Source organism: Pteropus alecto, unplaced genomic scaffold, assembly GCF_000325575.1.
Source record: "Pteropus alecto unplaced genomic scaffold, ASM32557v1 scaffold87, whole genome shotgun sequence".
Classification (NCBI taxonomy): domain Eukaryota; kingdom Metazoa; phylum Chordata; class Mammalia; order Chiroptera; family Pteropodidae; genus Pteropus; species Pteropus alecto.
In genome coordinates this window covers 7,029,616-7,043,960 of record NW_006443225.1, presented here as the reverse complement: position 1 = coordinate 7,043,960, position 14,345 = coordinate 7,029,616, and the positions used below count along the sequence as shown (strand labels likewise).

The window sequence follows — 14,345 nt, the reverse complement described above, 5'->3', positions numbered from 1 at the left end:
CTTTTACCGAAATTAATACTTTGACAGTAAACAAAATAGCAAATGCTGTACCCATTTCTCAGATGAAAGCTTGTTAAATATATCCTGTGAAACAATATGAAGACCGAAGCCCTAACCAACAGCTTGGCTCAGAGAATTAAGGGGATTTTGGTGCCGAAAAAGGAGCCTTAGAGACCATCTTTTCCAACTCTATCATTGCACAAATGGAGAAACCGAGGCCCCCGGGTGAAGTGCTTTGTCACAGCCATGTGGCTAGTTAGCAGCAGTCAGAACAAGAACACAGGTGTCCTGGCTTCCAGAAAAATGCTTTGTCCAGATGGATAGATTAGATAGATAGATAGATAGATAGATAGATAGATGATAGATAGATGGATGGATGGATGGATGGATGGATGGATGGAAGGAAGGAAGGAAGGAAGGAAGGAAGGAAGGAAGGAAGGAAGGAAGGAAGGAAGGAAGGAAGGAAGGAAGGAAGGAAAGTGGTGTGTGTGGGTTTTTCGGTCTATATATATTGGGAGGAGAGAGAAGGGAAGTGATGATAATGCTGTTGTACATTTCAGTTCCACTGTGTGCTACAATTTCCAGTGGCGTCAGACTGAGGAACTTTCATAGATCGGAATTAATAAGAGCCGTATTAAGTATCCTGTTGCTGAACTCTGTGACCCTTTCCTATATCCACTCGGCCAGTTTAAATACGGTACAGGCCGCCTCAGCACAGCATCTGCAGGCACTAAGAACATCCCCTAGTACCATGATCTAAAAGTTTGGGCTGTAACAAAGCAAGTCTAGTGGCTTTCTGCTTCTTCCACAGAATCACCGTACCACTGCAGACATCTGAACTTGCTTCCATGTGATTCCTGTTCTGGAAAATTAGAACCATGTTATTTACCTACCTGAGAACATTTTAGCAAAGGTCACTGGGACAAGATCTATGATGTTTTTAGGTGGGAGACTCTATAAGCACCTAGTATCATTATTAATGATACTCAGCATTATTAATATTTATGGTGATTCTATGACCAAAGTATAGTTATTAGCTATGTGCTGACAACAGTCTATCATTATCGTTAATAGAGGAATAGAGGAATTATATATATTGCTGTGTCTTGTGGCCAGATATTCTTGTATCTTTTTGCAAACCAGGGAGAGGAGGCGTCCTTCTCATAATGGTGGGAAACTCTAGAAGTGAGCCGAGGTGACCATCCAGGGACGGGGTGCAGCTCCCCACCTCAAGCCCTGTTCTTCTGAACCCTTGAGAAAGGCAGTGTGAGCGCCTTCGGGAAGACTTCCTTCAAAGGCTTCTCTGGAGGTCTTTTCTCCGAAAGCTCTTCCCATGTCACTTGAGTATAATGTAATCATATTTGGGGGAGCTTTGCTCACAAAGCAAGTGGCCTGAAAACTGTCTTTGCATTGCAGTGGGAGTCTTGTTTCTTATTCAGGAGAGAGCCAAGGACCTTTGACATCCTTGTGCCCTGTCTCTTTCTGTTGTGGAGACCCTCATCTTCTCCCAGGCAGGTGATACATCCCCCATTAACCCCAACTCGTTTCGGTCTGTGCATCACTTGGGTGGATTCTGCTGCCCCCTTATGTTCCCCTCTTAATTAAAGTTGCTCTTAGTCACCGAGCTCTGATAGGAGATTGAAAAACGCCATTTTTTAAGTATTCAAAAAGAAATCTACATTTAAGAATCTATAGTCAGTAATTGAGTATCTTTGCTGTTTTCTGGGGAACTGTATGAAAGAAAATGGAAGGGCAAATGGAAGTCTAATAGGAAACACTTTCCCATGAGTTTTATGGCCCTGAAAGAATCCAACCTTTTGGAATACCTCTTAGATTTTTCATTTAAAAAAAAAATTGTTTAATCAATGGTTTATAATAGTCCATATTGGACTTAAAATATCTGAAAAGCCACAAACCAGTAGTAACTAAAGTTCTATCCTCCCAGGAACTGGTGTTCCATAAATGAGCCAGTGTGTTTCTGAGATGAAAGCTTGTCCCAGTGTACAAGGAATTTCAATTAATAAATGGTATGTTCGAGATTTTTCTCCCTTAAAGCATTTCTAAATATTTAGCTATCTTATACCTATCAGAATCTAGTGAAAAAATGTTACTTTGTGCAACTTAGAACTTTCTAGTTAGTTATTTTAATTGCTTCTAGTATTTTAAGCAAGTTCCACATTCTCTTGAAAATAAAATACTGCGAATCACTTGTCATTGCAGCACAAAGTATATTTCAGAGATTCTCTTAAGTATTTCTATATCTCATTCCCTTGGAAGAGTTCAGTTTTTTCAAATGAAGGCTAAATCATGGGGACTGATGCCAAGGTTATTTCTGGCAACGTTATGCCACTTCCCAACATCATCGCCTCTACCTTGTACCTTTTTCCTATTTTTAAAATATGTTTCTTCTTCTTCTGTTTTATATTCTCTGCCATCAATTAAGTATCTGCTATGTGCCAAGCATCTGCTAACCCTCACATCAACTACGCCAGTGACAATATAAAGGCTCAAACACGCTGAGTAACTCTCCCTGGGTCACGTGCTCGTAAATGGCGGCCACGAGGGTAAAATCTGCTGCCCTTTGAAATCCATGACATTTTCACCATGCCATGTGGCTTCTCTCCCCCTTTCTCGTCTACGACACAGTCCCCTTTGCCTTTCCCCTTTTTTACTTAATTATAGTAACCTACACATAACATAAAATTTTTTATCTTAATTATTTTTAAATGTACAGTTTGGGACATTACGTCCAGTCGTGTTCCACTCCCGTCACCACCCATCCACAGAACTTTTTTCATCTTGCAAAACTGAAGCTCCGTACCCACTGAACAACAGCTCACCATCGTTCTTTCCGTCTATAAGAATTTGACCTCTCTAAATATGGCGTATAAGTGGACTCATACAATGTTTGTCCTTGTGTGACTGGTTTATTTCACATAGCATTCACATTCCTAAAGGTTCATCCATGTTGTAGCATGTGTGAAAATGCTCTTGTTTTTTAAGGCTGAGTCATATTTCACTGTGAGTGTATATCGTGTTTTGCTTATTCATTCATCCGCCTGTGGTCACTTGGGTTGCTTCCACCTTTTGCTGCTGTGGACACACGTGGACTGCTTCTTGTCCCTTTTGAGCACACTCCCCCCTCACCTCCTGCCTATATTGTAGGCTTGTCAGTGGCACCATTAACATCACGCAATCCCACGGACGATGCTAAGACTTAGAAAATGACCACCCCACTGTGGGAGCCACGGATCGTTTTCTTCTTTCTTCTTGTCATTTTCTTTTCTTTTCTGAGCTTTGCCTTTCTTTCAAGATTGGTGTTGCATGGTAATGCATACATACTCTGTCATTTCTTTGAGTCTATCTATGTCTCCTGAATGCTCGCCCAGCTAAACAAGCTTTGCCTAGGTTTCTATCAAGAACAAGGATGCCCTTACCACCAGCCTCCTGCCCTTTGTACATCTTCCGCGCTGAGCATTGAAAATTGATATCCTTTCTTAGTCACCAAGGGAAGAAGAAATCCTGGCTTGGCGGGCCAGTTACCCGGTCATATCGCGCAGTTTATCCTGATGGTGCCTTTCTGCGCACAGACGTGAGTCGATCCTCAGGCATCAGAATCATAAGAATCCATGTTCTTCTCTTCCAGGACATGGGAAGAAGGCAAGGTGCTCATCTTTGACGACTCCTTTGAGCACGAGGTGTGGCAGGACGCCACGTCTTTCCGGCTGATATTCATCGTGGATGTGTGGCACCCAGAGCTGACACCCCAGCAGAGACGTAGCCTTCCTGCAATTTAGCATGTCATACAGTCTCAGGACACACGGGAGAAAGGCCGCCTTTCTGGTTCTGTCTCCTTGGGTGCGGGGCTGGGAATTCAAACACCAAGGCCCTTAATTCCCTTGATTTTCGGCCTGAAAATTTTTAAATCTCCTCTTAGGGTTAGAAGACACTAAAGGGAATATTTGCCTCACTGCAATTCACTTAGGAAATACCCTGCTGTATTTCTTCCCATGACGGCACCAATCTGGTGCCCGTATTTCAGGTGAATACATGATAGCTTCTACCTTGCCAGCCAAAGATATTTTTTCCATTAAGAATAGGCTAAATCAGTGTACATACAGTGAGAATATATGTAGAAACTGTGAATAGATTGCTTTGGCTTGTAATTTTTCTATGCAATTATATTTTTCTAGAGTAGCTAGATGATTTTGTCATCACATACCACTTTTTTGTTGTTGTTGTTAATTTTAACGACAAGCTGTGTAAATGCTTTACTTCTAGCTGTTTAATGGCAACTTCCCTCATGAACTGAGACTTCCCTCTTTTAATTATTTTTAGTCCAATGCACTCATGAAAAAAAGCAATTTTATTTTCCTACACAAAGAAGAAAGACATAATTATGCCAGTCTCTATGAACTGTACTGTTCCCTACCCATCGAGTCTATTTGCTTTCTTCATCGAAAGCCAGTGTCTTAATTTCTGTCCTCGCTATGTGAATGGAGGAGATACTGTCGAAATGACCGTTTCTAAGAGGAAGATTTACACGAAAAAGGGACGTGGAATTTTATATTGAGTTATAAAAATGCTACATGAAAAATTTTTTAAATGCCAAGGATTAAGTCTTGAGAAGAAAAAGTAAAATTTCTGCAAGTAAAAGTTTCCTCTCGGGATCTGGTAGGTAGGTGGCTGCTAGGACGTCTGGCCCCTGATCCTTGTGCTGACGGGGTTGGAATCCAGAGCATCTTTGCCTACTGTGGGTCCACGTGAGTAACGGAGTCTTTGAGAGGATTCCCATCACAATTTTGTAAAAATATGAAGGATGGCAGAGTGGAAGACCCAAAATGCCAGGATTTTTGTCCTGAGCGTAGGATGCTGAGATTGCTTTCCCATTTGAAAGAGTTTACAAGACACTTCCAGCTCCCTGGCTTGAGAAACCTTTGCCCTTTACACATCACTTTGAAACATTGCAATTATTATCCACAGGGTAGCTTTAATATTATCCACAGCATAGAAATAACAGTTGAAAAATGATCTTGCCTACTCTTTCCAAAGATGGCCAGGTCATTAATTTAGAATATTATGAACGCATTAAATTTTGTTTTCTAAATTAAAGCTAATCAGAAATGTTAGTTGTAAGAATGTAATGTTATTTGTGCACTGAATTTTAAGCCAGTATGAACAAAAATGATGAAAACTTGACACATACGTTACCAAATTTCATTCACACGTAGAAAAAGCACTTGTGCTTTCTTTTCCATTTAAGGTCAGAGGAGGATGCTTTCTTTATCTCATTCTAAAAAAAAAAAAAAAAAAGTTCTTTAAAATTGAAATGGACCTCTTCTGCTTGTCCTTAAGCACATTAGCTTCCAGAAGAGTTTGCAAAGTACTTTTTGTGTTCCCTTCTGTTTTGCCAATATTCAAAAGTCTCAGTAAAATTGATGAAGTATGTGAGGAAAAATATCAAAATTCATTACCAAAGTGCAGGAAAAAAAGCAAACTCTTGAAAAATAAAAAAAAGGTATCTGTGTCCTTCAGTATTTATTGAACAAAGGAAATGACCAACAAAGGACAATACAATCCATTGCTCATGTGATAACATTCATGTCACTTATCAAATTTGGTTCTCGTATGTTCATACACGTTAAGATATTGAAAGTATAAGTTGTCATTTTTGTACCATCATCTTACATTCATGTAATGAAATTATGGAATAGAGTAAAAACTAGCTCTTAACTTAGTAATTATAATATGGTAGTTAAAATCAGGTCACTACAGGAGGATTCTAAATAGTGCCAATTGAAAAGCCAGAATCATTATTACTGTTGCAAAGGGTTGGCATTAATGGCCTCCAAGAGCATTTTAAATAGTTGGATTCCACAACTGTCTTATAAACCCAAGTAATAAAATGGGTTTTCTAATTCACTTTAATTCTTCGTCTTTCTTCCCTATGTCATGGTGTATGGGAAAAGTGTCCCGGTCACTGCATGGGTAGAATTGTTTCAGTGTTAATTTCATTATTTGAAATGTCTACACAAAATGCATTGATTTTTTAATACTGTGATTCAGTTGGTTTACAAATATTTTAAATTCTATTTCAATATTATTTCAAGGCTGGAATACAAAAATTACTTGTTATTATTCTCTACCAGTAGAAAAAAAAATTAAAACCCTAGATCCATCGAGAAAGAGATGTAATAAATGGTTAGGATTAGTAATAATATCCATTGGGGTGATTTATGGCCAGTTGAATCACCTCTTTCCTTTAAATATTTTGGCTAACAAATTAACCCTTCCAAATCCTTAAAATGTAAAATTGTATTTTACTATCCATTTTCAACTAAAATATTTTTATTTGACATTGAGCACCAGCTGGTCATACTAATGAATGCCCATGTCATGCACATGGCTGGGAGAATAATAAGAGATACATGAAAACATACACCTGGTTTTGGGAAACATGGCACAAGTAAGGATATCATATGCTACGATATCTTTATTTTTATCTAATTTCCTTTGAATGGATCGTGGGGGTGGGGGGGCGGCTCCATTTCTAAGGAGAATAGACAAAGAAATAAAACGGTCTTTGGCATTTCATCCTGCGTTCCCAGTCTTCTCTTATTTTCCATAGTCGCATATTTAACCATCCTTTAAGAGTCTTCCTCCATGACCGAATACCTACCCACTCAGCAACAGCCAAGCCCTTTCTCTACAACCTTTACTGGCTGCAGGAGGGTGGGGGGTTAAATGCTTTAGCAGCTCTTTTCTCTGCTGTAGTGACCCATGTGAGGCCACTTAAGTGGATTCATCAGTCACTGACATGTGTTTCCGGTGGGACCCCCACCCCCACCCCACCTGCAGACACAGGTAGCCTGTGGGAAGTCACATTGCTAAGATGAAATAATCATGTTTCAAATTGTGTGCCTTTCTTTTAAAGTCAGCTCATAATAATCAGCTGCTGGCCTGACAAAAGATGTGACGTTAAACTCATTTTTGCAGGATGTCAAAATAAGCAAACTCTGCAAATAGCCGACCTCCGAGAACATGCTCTTAGGCTGAACAATTTGATGCTGGTGATGAGGTCAAAGAAAATAATTCAGTAAGAATGGAAATTACTGGAGATACTGTTGTCCCAGGGCTTTGCATTACATTAAACTTGACAATCGTGTCTGCTGCACATTTTAATTCTGATGTATCTACTTGGAAAAGCACTTAATCTTAAACTGCAAAAACTGGAGAGGGTCTCTGCGTGATGCCTCAGAAGAATCTTTGTCCTAATGCAGTGTGTGGATCAGATTTAGTTTTTCTCTTCAATTCATTGAATACCATAATTATGGGGGGAGGGAGAATCCTGCCTTGCTTCATAACTGCCTTGCTTCATCCTCCAATCCCCTTGCTGAAGAAGGAAAACAAAAACAAAAACAAAAACATCTCTCAGGTCTTTGTTCCACTTTGGCTGCTCTGACCAGTGGCTGGTGACAGTCATTGCTGGGTGGCAGGAGTGAAGGGTCTTGTGTCAAGCCGAATGCACGTGTCTGTGTGAGTCGGTGCGCCCGTGCTTCCCAGGTGGCTGATGCCACTGAAGGCTGGCGATGTGCAGGAGCGTGGGGTGACTCGGGGTTCAGTCCAGAGCCAGGAGTGGCTGAGTGTTCTCATTCTCGCCCTTCTCCTCATGTTTCAGGGTCCCAGCTTCTACCACTGACTGAGATCTAATAATAGGGAACAGAAAGAAAAAGACACAATTACAAACATTTCATTGTGGCAGCAACTTTGGAACCTTGAAGAGCATTCAGATTTTACATTCTTCTTATTAATCAACACACTCAAAATAGCCACATCATTTCTCCCCCTTTGTAGCCCCGTTTTCCTTGCTTTAGTGTCCTTCATACCCTATTTTTATGGGGAGAGGCATCTTGAATCTCCTTGGCAGAAATCTTATCTACTGATGAACACGTGTTTTAGCTACTACCCTGCCCCCATGTCTGAACATTCTGTGGCTCTTGAGATGTGTAAAGTCAAATAAATTTTGTTGAATTTTTAATGTTTCAAAATACTTTTTAGACCCTTTGTTTCTCAAGGTCACAGAAAATGATCACGAATGATGTTCAGTCAGATGGTAAATGCAGACCCTACCTCTTCCTGGCTGGCTGAGGAGTTCTTAAAACTTCCTGGACTTTTATTCTCTCATCTGTAAAATTGAACTATTACCTGCTTCCCACAGTTGTCGATAAGGACTCCAACCAAAAACATACATAAAGTATTTGACACGTAATTGTACTTAATAGTTATGGAGCACTCTGTTACCATTATTGTGATAATAGTAGTGATCTCTAGTTTCTGCTGTGTCCTTTCATATTGGTATAATAACCATTTCTTTCCTAAGTTTATAACATGGATTGAAACTGAAATTATTTTTCAGTTTATAAAGAGAAAGTTGTTAGAGCTAGGCACACAGAAGACGTTCAATAAATGTTCACATACTAAAAAAATTACTCAAAACATTAAAAAAAAAATTGAACTAGATTGTTAAAACGAGCAAACAAAACGTACAACCTGAGCTGCCCGGGCCCTTTCTATTCTGAAGGTCTCAGGATCCTCCCTTGCTGACTCCTCTAAACCCTTGGGGTATCCTGCCCGATAAAAGCGTCTATGTATACCTGAGACCTCGGGCCATGCCATATAGTATGCTGACAGTGTGATTTATACTGACTGCGTGTTTTGGGGCTGTATCAGTTCATATCAGTCTGCCCTCATGCTGGGGGAAGGGGAAGGAGAGGAGCTGAAGACTTGAGTAGCTAAGTCTTTATGCCTAATTGGCTCACCCCTCTGCCCTGTACACCACCCCCCCACCTGTCCCCCAAATAAAAACCCTGGACACCAAGACATGGGTGAGTTTCATTGGTTGGTGACACTTTGCACATGTCACACATCATTGCTGGGAGAATTAAGCTCTGTCTGTGTGACTCCACGGGGAGGATAACGGGCAGCTTGCAGCTGGCCCAGTGCACCAGGACTCTACCTAATGCACCCTTTTCCTTTACTGATTTTAATCTGTACTCTTTTGCTGGAACAAACCATAACTGTGAGTATGACAACTTTTCTGGGTCCTGTGCGTCCTTCCACAAATTATCAGACCTGATGGTGGTCTTGAGGGCCCCAAACAATCTGTAACACTAATATTTGTGATGTATTATAACTTTAAATATATTAACTTGTTTTCACAACCCTAAGGAGTGGTGCTATTACTGTTTTCATTTTTTACATGGGGAAAAACACTAAGGGACCAAAAAACAAACAAACAAAAAAAAAAAATCAAGGAGCATAGAAAACGTGACACAAATAGAGAGTGGAGAACAGGACAGGTCTATCGCCCTCATATTTCTGGATGTACCTGAAGCTGCAGAGCTGTTTAGCTGAAATATTTAGTGTTCCTTCCACCTCACTGTAAAAATAATTTTTTGGCCTATGATTCTTATCTACAGGATATGCATGTACTGTAGAAAACAAAGAGGCAAAGAGGCAAATCCATACAATTGTCTCAGAACAATGGGGGGGCGGAGTTCTACTCCAAGTATCAATCCAGTCAAATGGTCCAACTGTAGATGCCACACGCCTAACTGCGAAAGTGAAATGGATTCATTTACTTCTCAGGGAAGAGGAAGCCCCAGATAGTAACTTAGCTCAGCTCTTTTACTCATTTTCTATGCATTTCTCTCTAATTAAGGACCCGTTGTTGGGGGAGTGTTAATAGATTTATAAAAGGAACGAGAAAGCCGAAAACTCAGAAGACAAAACAAACGCAAATAAATATGAAAACCAGAGGAACACAACCACCCACATAAAGAACGGCCTCCAGCACCTCGGACAGCTGCCTAACGGCTTTGCCCATAGACCCTGGTGAAAATGGCGGACAGTGATGGCCACTCTACCTTACAGACCTTACACTGCATTTCTCTGCTTTCGTGTAACTTGGCTTTATTTCACAACACATTAAGTGGATCACAGTCACAGAGTCCAAAGGGACCTTTATCTAGATTAACCCAATAAGAACTATTCAGTAGGGGAGCCATGCAGCCTCTTCCTCTATATATTCAACTTCAGAAACCCACTCCTCCACGTCCCTAGAGAGGCAAGTCTGCTAGAAAGTTTTTCTTTACATTAAACTAAAACCTGTCTTTTTGTAACATCTACATACCATTTCTGTCTTCTGGAGCCACCAGAGTACATATAATCCACCTGGTCCACAAAACAGCCCTTCAGTATTTATCTAGTGCACTCCAGCCCTCTCTCTGCCCTCACCAAGGCTCATCAGACTCCGCCGTGCCAAGGTTCCTAAAACTGACCACTCTGGCCCTCTCCTGCATCTCTTCAACGGGTTGCCCACAGGGCATCACCTCAAGATAGAATGAAATTAATTGCTTCCTTTTTTTCTTTTTTTCTTTTTTTTTGTATACTTCTGTTGAAGCACAGAAAATGTGCCTAACATTGCATCTGCCTTTCTGGCACTCATAACACAGCCGAGGGAAATTTCAGCTCTATTTACACAGGCTGCTATGAAGCCATTGCTCGCTCTCCCATCTTGAAGGTGCATGGTTGAGTATTAAATTTTATCCTTTTCAATTTGGCTCTTATTTTCATCCTAGCTCCATCCTTTTGGATCTTGAAATGTGTTAACCATCCAAATCATTGTGGTTTTAGTGAGTATTGGATTTGTTTTTAAACTATCCTGACCCTATTTTGGGAGCCACTAGAAAAAAGTCGACAGATTCTCAACTACTGAATTTTCAAAGTCGTTTATTTATACTCATTCGTGGTCAGAAATATTTGTGAGCATTTCTTGCTATATGCCAATGTTCAGAAACCTTCATTCTTTTATGGAAATATTGCTTCAGTTACCCAGCCATATACCCACGAACAGGTTACTATGATAGGAACCCAGGAGAAGCTGTTTGGGGGAGGGGGGCATTACCTCTAGAAGGAAAGGAAGAAAGGGAAAAGCTGTCATTCACAGTGACATCATTCATTGTCCCGTTCAGGTTAACGCAGGGAGGAGACAAGAGAAATAAATGTTAAATTGAGCTGTGTTCAGAGACGTAGAATGCTGATGGCCAGACCACGAGAAACGTGCAGAAAGAAGGAAGATTTCTGCTGGGACTACTAACAAACCATCTCCCCACACCGTGAAGGGAAAGCGGAGTCCTTAAGTGGCTGCCCTACGCAAAATAAAATCAGTCTTTCCCTGTGGCTAAAACCACAGGAACCTATAGATCAAAGGCTAGGAATTGCCAGCAGGCCTTTCATGCTACATATTCTTACGTTTCACACCGTATGTCCATACCATCAAAGGAAATAGGTAAACAAAGTCTTAAAACTGTAATTCATAGAAACTAAGAATGATATATAAACTGCATCCTCCAACACTTGGGGTCCCTCTCACTGCCTTTTTCCCTATCTGTCCCTCTGAGTCTCCTCAGGCTCTCTCACTCTCTGCCTCTGAGAGGAGACCTCACTCTGTCTGTGGAGTGTTACCCCTTCTCCGATAAACTTTCCTTTTGACTCTGACTCTGCCTTGCACTTAAATTCCTTCCTGCCTTCAGTCAAAAATCCTTTCTCTCCCAGTGCAGGGCCACTCAGGGAAATCTGCCCTGTTCTGCATCAAGGTGACACCTCCACTTGGGGTCAATTTGGATCTAGTGATTTCTTTCAGAGACTGTCGTGACAGCAGAGACACGGAACGCAGGCCGTCTCATCTCAGCCGGTTAACTGTCTCGGGTGAGTGGCAGGTAACAGCTGAACGAGTCTGAGGGACTGACTGAGCGTGCAGAACCAAACAATTTCTGTTGTCCGCATCTTCCCTGATGGAGAGGATGACCGTACCCTGTCTACTTTCAGCAAGACACAGTTTCATTTACCTGGTCACACGATGAACATTATATATAAGTAACACTATATTGTGAAGTATTTGAACTATACTGGAAAAGCATAAAGCAAATATCATTTTTATAAAAATCTAGTACAAATAAATGAAGCCAAGAGAAACGCCCTCCTTCAATCTTGCCCTCAGTTTATTTAGCTGAGTCAAAGCAACCTCTGGGAAGACTGTTCGGCTGCTCGCTGATAAAAAATGTCTCCGCCACTTGTAAACAGAGAGCTCGGGAATTGTGTATTTAGTGTGTTACCCACGGAGGAGTCACTTGCCTTGAAACTGTTGTCCAGATCACTCTTGGTGATAATCTCCCCCGTTTAGGGGCTTTGCCTTCTCACAAGAAGCTTAACACTTCTGCTAAAATAAACATTTCAGACTTTTCTCTTGAGTCCTCTTTCCCACACTGAAAGCCAGCTTAATCCCAAGGGCAGGCAGGGGAGTCATTTGAGCTATTTCAGCCATAATTGTCTCAGTGGTGTGGCAGACCACCCTAGCAAAGCCTTCACTCTGGCCACGGTGGCCACATTTTGTTCTCTTCGTCTCTATCTCTCCTATCCTTTCTCTCACCTTCTCCCCTCCCTCCCTCCTGCTCTGCCATTCTCTCTCCCTTTCTACCTTCTCCCTTCCTCTTTTCCTCTCCAAAATTTGGAACTTTTTCCCACTTCATATCATCAAATATCTATAGCCACAGTTTAATTTTTACTGATTCCAAAGGCAAGTAAATTCCATGGAAAACAAGAAGAAAACAGAGAACATTCACCATGAGCTAGTGCATTCTGCTTAGACCTACAAGTGGCCTGAGAGTTCTGTTCTCAGTCAGAGGTTTATTTCCAAAACTTTATTTAGCTACCTTATCTCAACAGCTGTCACCACATGTTCTTCTTACTGATAACCTGCCATCGCCTGGCTTGAGCTATGCAGACCCCGGCTCAGGGCACGAGCACTCTGCCTTCAAACTCAGGCATCCCCAAGAGTCACAGGAGGAAAGCCAGAGCTGTAAGCTTCAAAGTGATTCAGTCGAACCCGCTTTTGAATCAGACCCTACCCATTCATTCTCTAAAGACCACTATTTATTGAATTGGAAATATAAAGAAAACAAAGAAAAATATTCTATTACTTCCGAAGTGAACTCTTTTTAGAGTGAGCCAAATACTCAGCTCTTGCCTATGTGTACTATAACTCAAATTCAAGTGTATAATGTAGTTATATTTAACTGATGAGCTTGGGCATGGACGACTCAATCTTATAACAAGAAAAGGCAAGAGAAGCACGTGCACCTTCAGAAGGATGGAAGCAGGTTGCTTTTGTGAAACTCAGCTCACAAGAGAATAGGACAAGAGCAGCGCTGTCCAGCACGGAGCCCTGACCACACGTGACTACTGAGGACTTAACACTGGGCCAGTCTGAATTGAGATGAGCTGTAAACGCATAAACCAGATTTTTATAAAAAAGAATGTAAAATATCTCATTAATACTTTTTGAAATTATATTTTGAAATTATAGTTTTTAAGACATTGCATTAAATAAAACATTAAAATTAATTTCATGGTTTTTTTTGTTTTGTTTTTTTTACTTTTATAATGTGGCTACAAGACAACTTTAAGTCGCATGTGCGGCTCACCCTGTATTTCTGTTGGACTGTATTGGTCTCAAGCCTCATTTACTCCATCGTGCTTGTGGCTGAGCTCTGAGAAATACACTAACCCTCACTTAGAAATCCAGTCACCTTAAAGCGCCTCGACAACGTTATTATCTGTCACTGCCAATAGTCACTGTTCTGAGCTCTTTCTACACATTAACCTATTTAATCCTCACACTGACACACACAAACCCCACGGGACATGAGACTTGTTTTCTGAGTGTCACTGTTGTTGCTTGAATTCTAACTAAAAGGAAACTTCATTAGTTTAGACTCCACTAATTTGTTATCATTTAGATGAAGGTGAGCATACACTTTAAAAAATGTCTAAATGAATAAATAATATGAGAACACTTTAGGAAGAAATTTAAACAACTTGGAGAAAAAGAAATGTTCTTTCTAAACATAGAACAAATTTAACGTTGACTTTATGTCATGACTACAAATGTTTTCGGTTGTTCATTATAAGGGCCTCTGAGACGTGAACTGATGGCAGTGTACTAGGCCCAGGGTTATGTGCCTCTCCTCATCATCCGTGTCACTAACTTGCTGTGAGATTCTGTGGAGCACCTCACTCGGCTTCTCTGATCCCACATTCTTCAACTGTAAAAGGCTGACCTGGGATGAGGTGACACTTTTAGCCTCAAGGTTTCCCGAACTCTACCAAACTAGGATACGATCACCATTTGTTCTTGAAAATAGTTAGACTTCACTTTTCAAAGTTCTACAATTCAGACTTTAATTTGCTCAGATAGTCTAAGTATCTATCTCTCTACCTCGGCA

General features: G+C 40.8%; 2 protein-coding genes across 4 annotated transcripts in view; one reads left to right on the top strand and one right to left on the bottom strand.

The window, feature by feature from the left end:
- Positions 1-5,928, top strand: part of ASPH (aspartate beta-hydroxylase) — a 180,363-nt gene extending 174,435 nt beyond the window's left edge. For both annotated transcript variants that reach the window (XM_015598670.2, XM_015598671.2), the window contains exon 25: positions 3,647-5,928. In XM_015598670.2, the coding sequence (XP_015454156.1) occupies positions 3,647-3,797 (151 nt within the window). In that variant the 3' untranslated portion in view covers positions 3,798-5,928. The remainder of the gene's footprint in view (positions 1-3,646) is intronic.
- Positions 5,929-6,563: 635 nt separating this feature from the next.
- CLVS1 (clavesin 1) overlaps positions 6,564-14,345 on the bottom strand; it is a 120,184-nt gene continuing 112,402 nt past the window's right edge. For both annotated transcript variants that reach the window (XR_003043697.1, XM_006923989.3), the window contains one exon: positions 6,564-7,706. Coding sequence is in view for 1 of the 2 variants with exons in the window: in XM_006923989.3 (XP_006924051.1) it covers positions 7,619-7,706 (88 nt within the window). In the remaining variant the exon portion in view is untranslated. The remainder of the gene's footprint in view (positions 7,707-14,345) is intronic.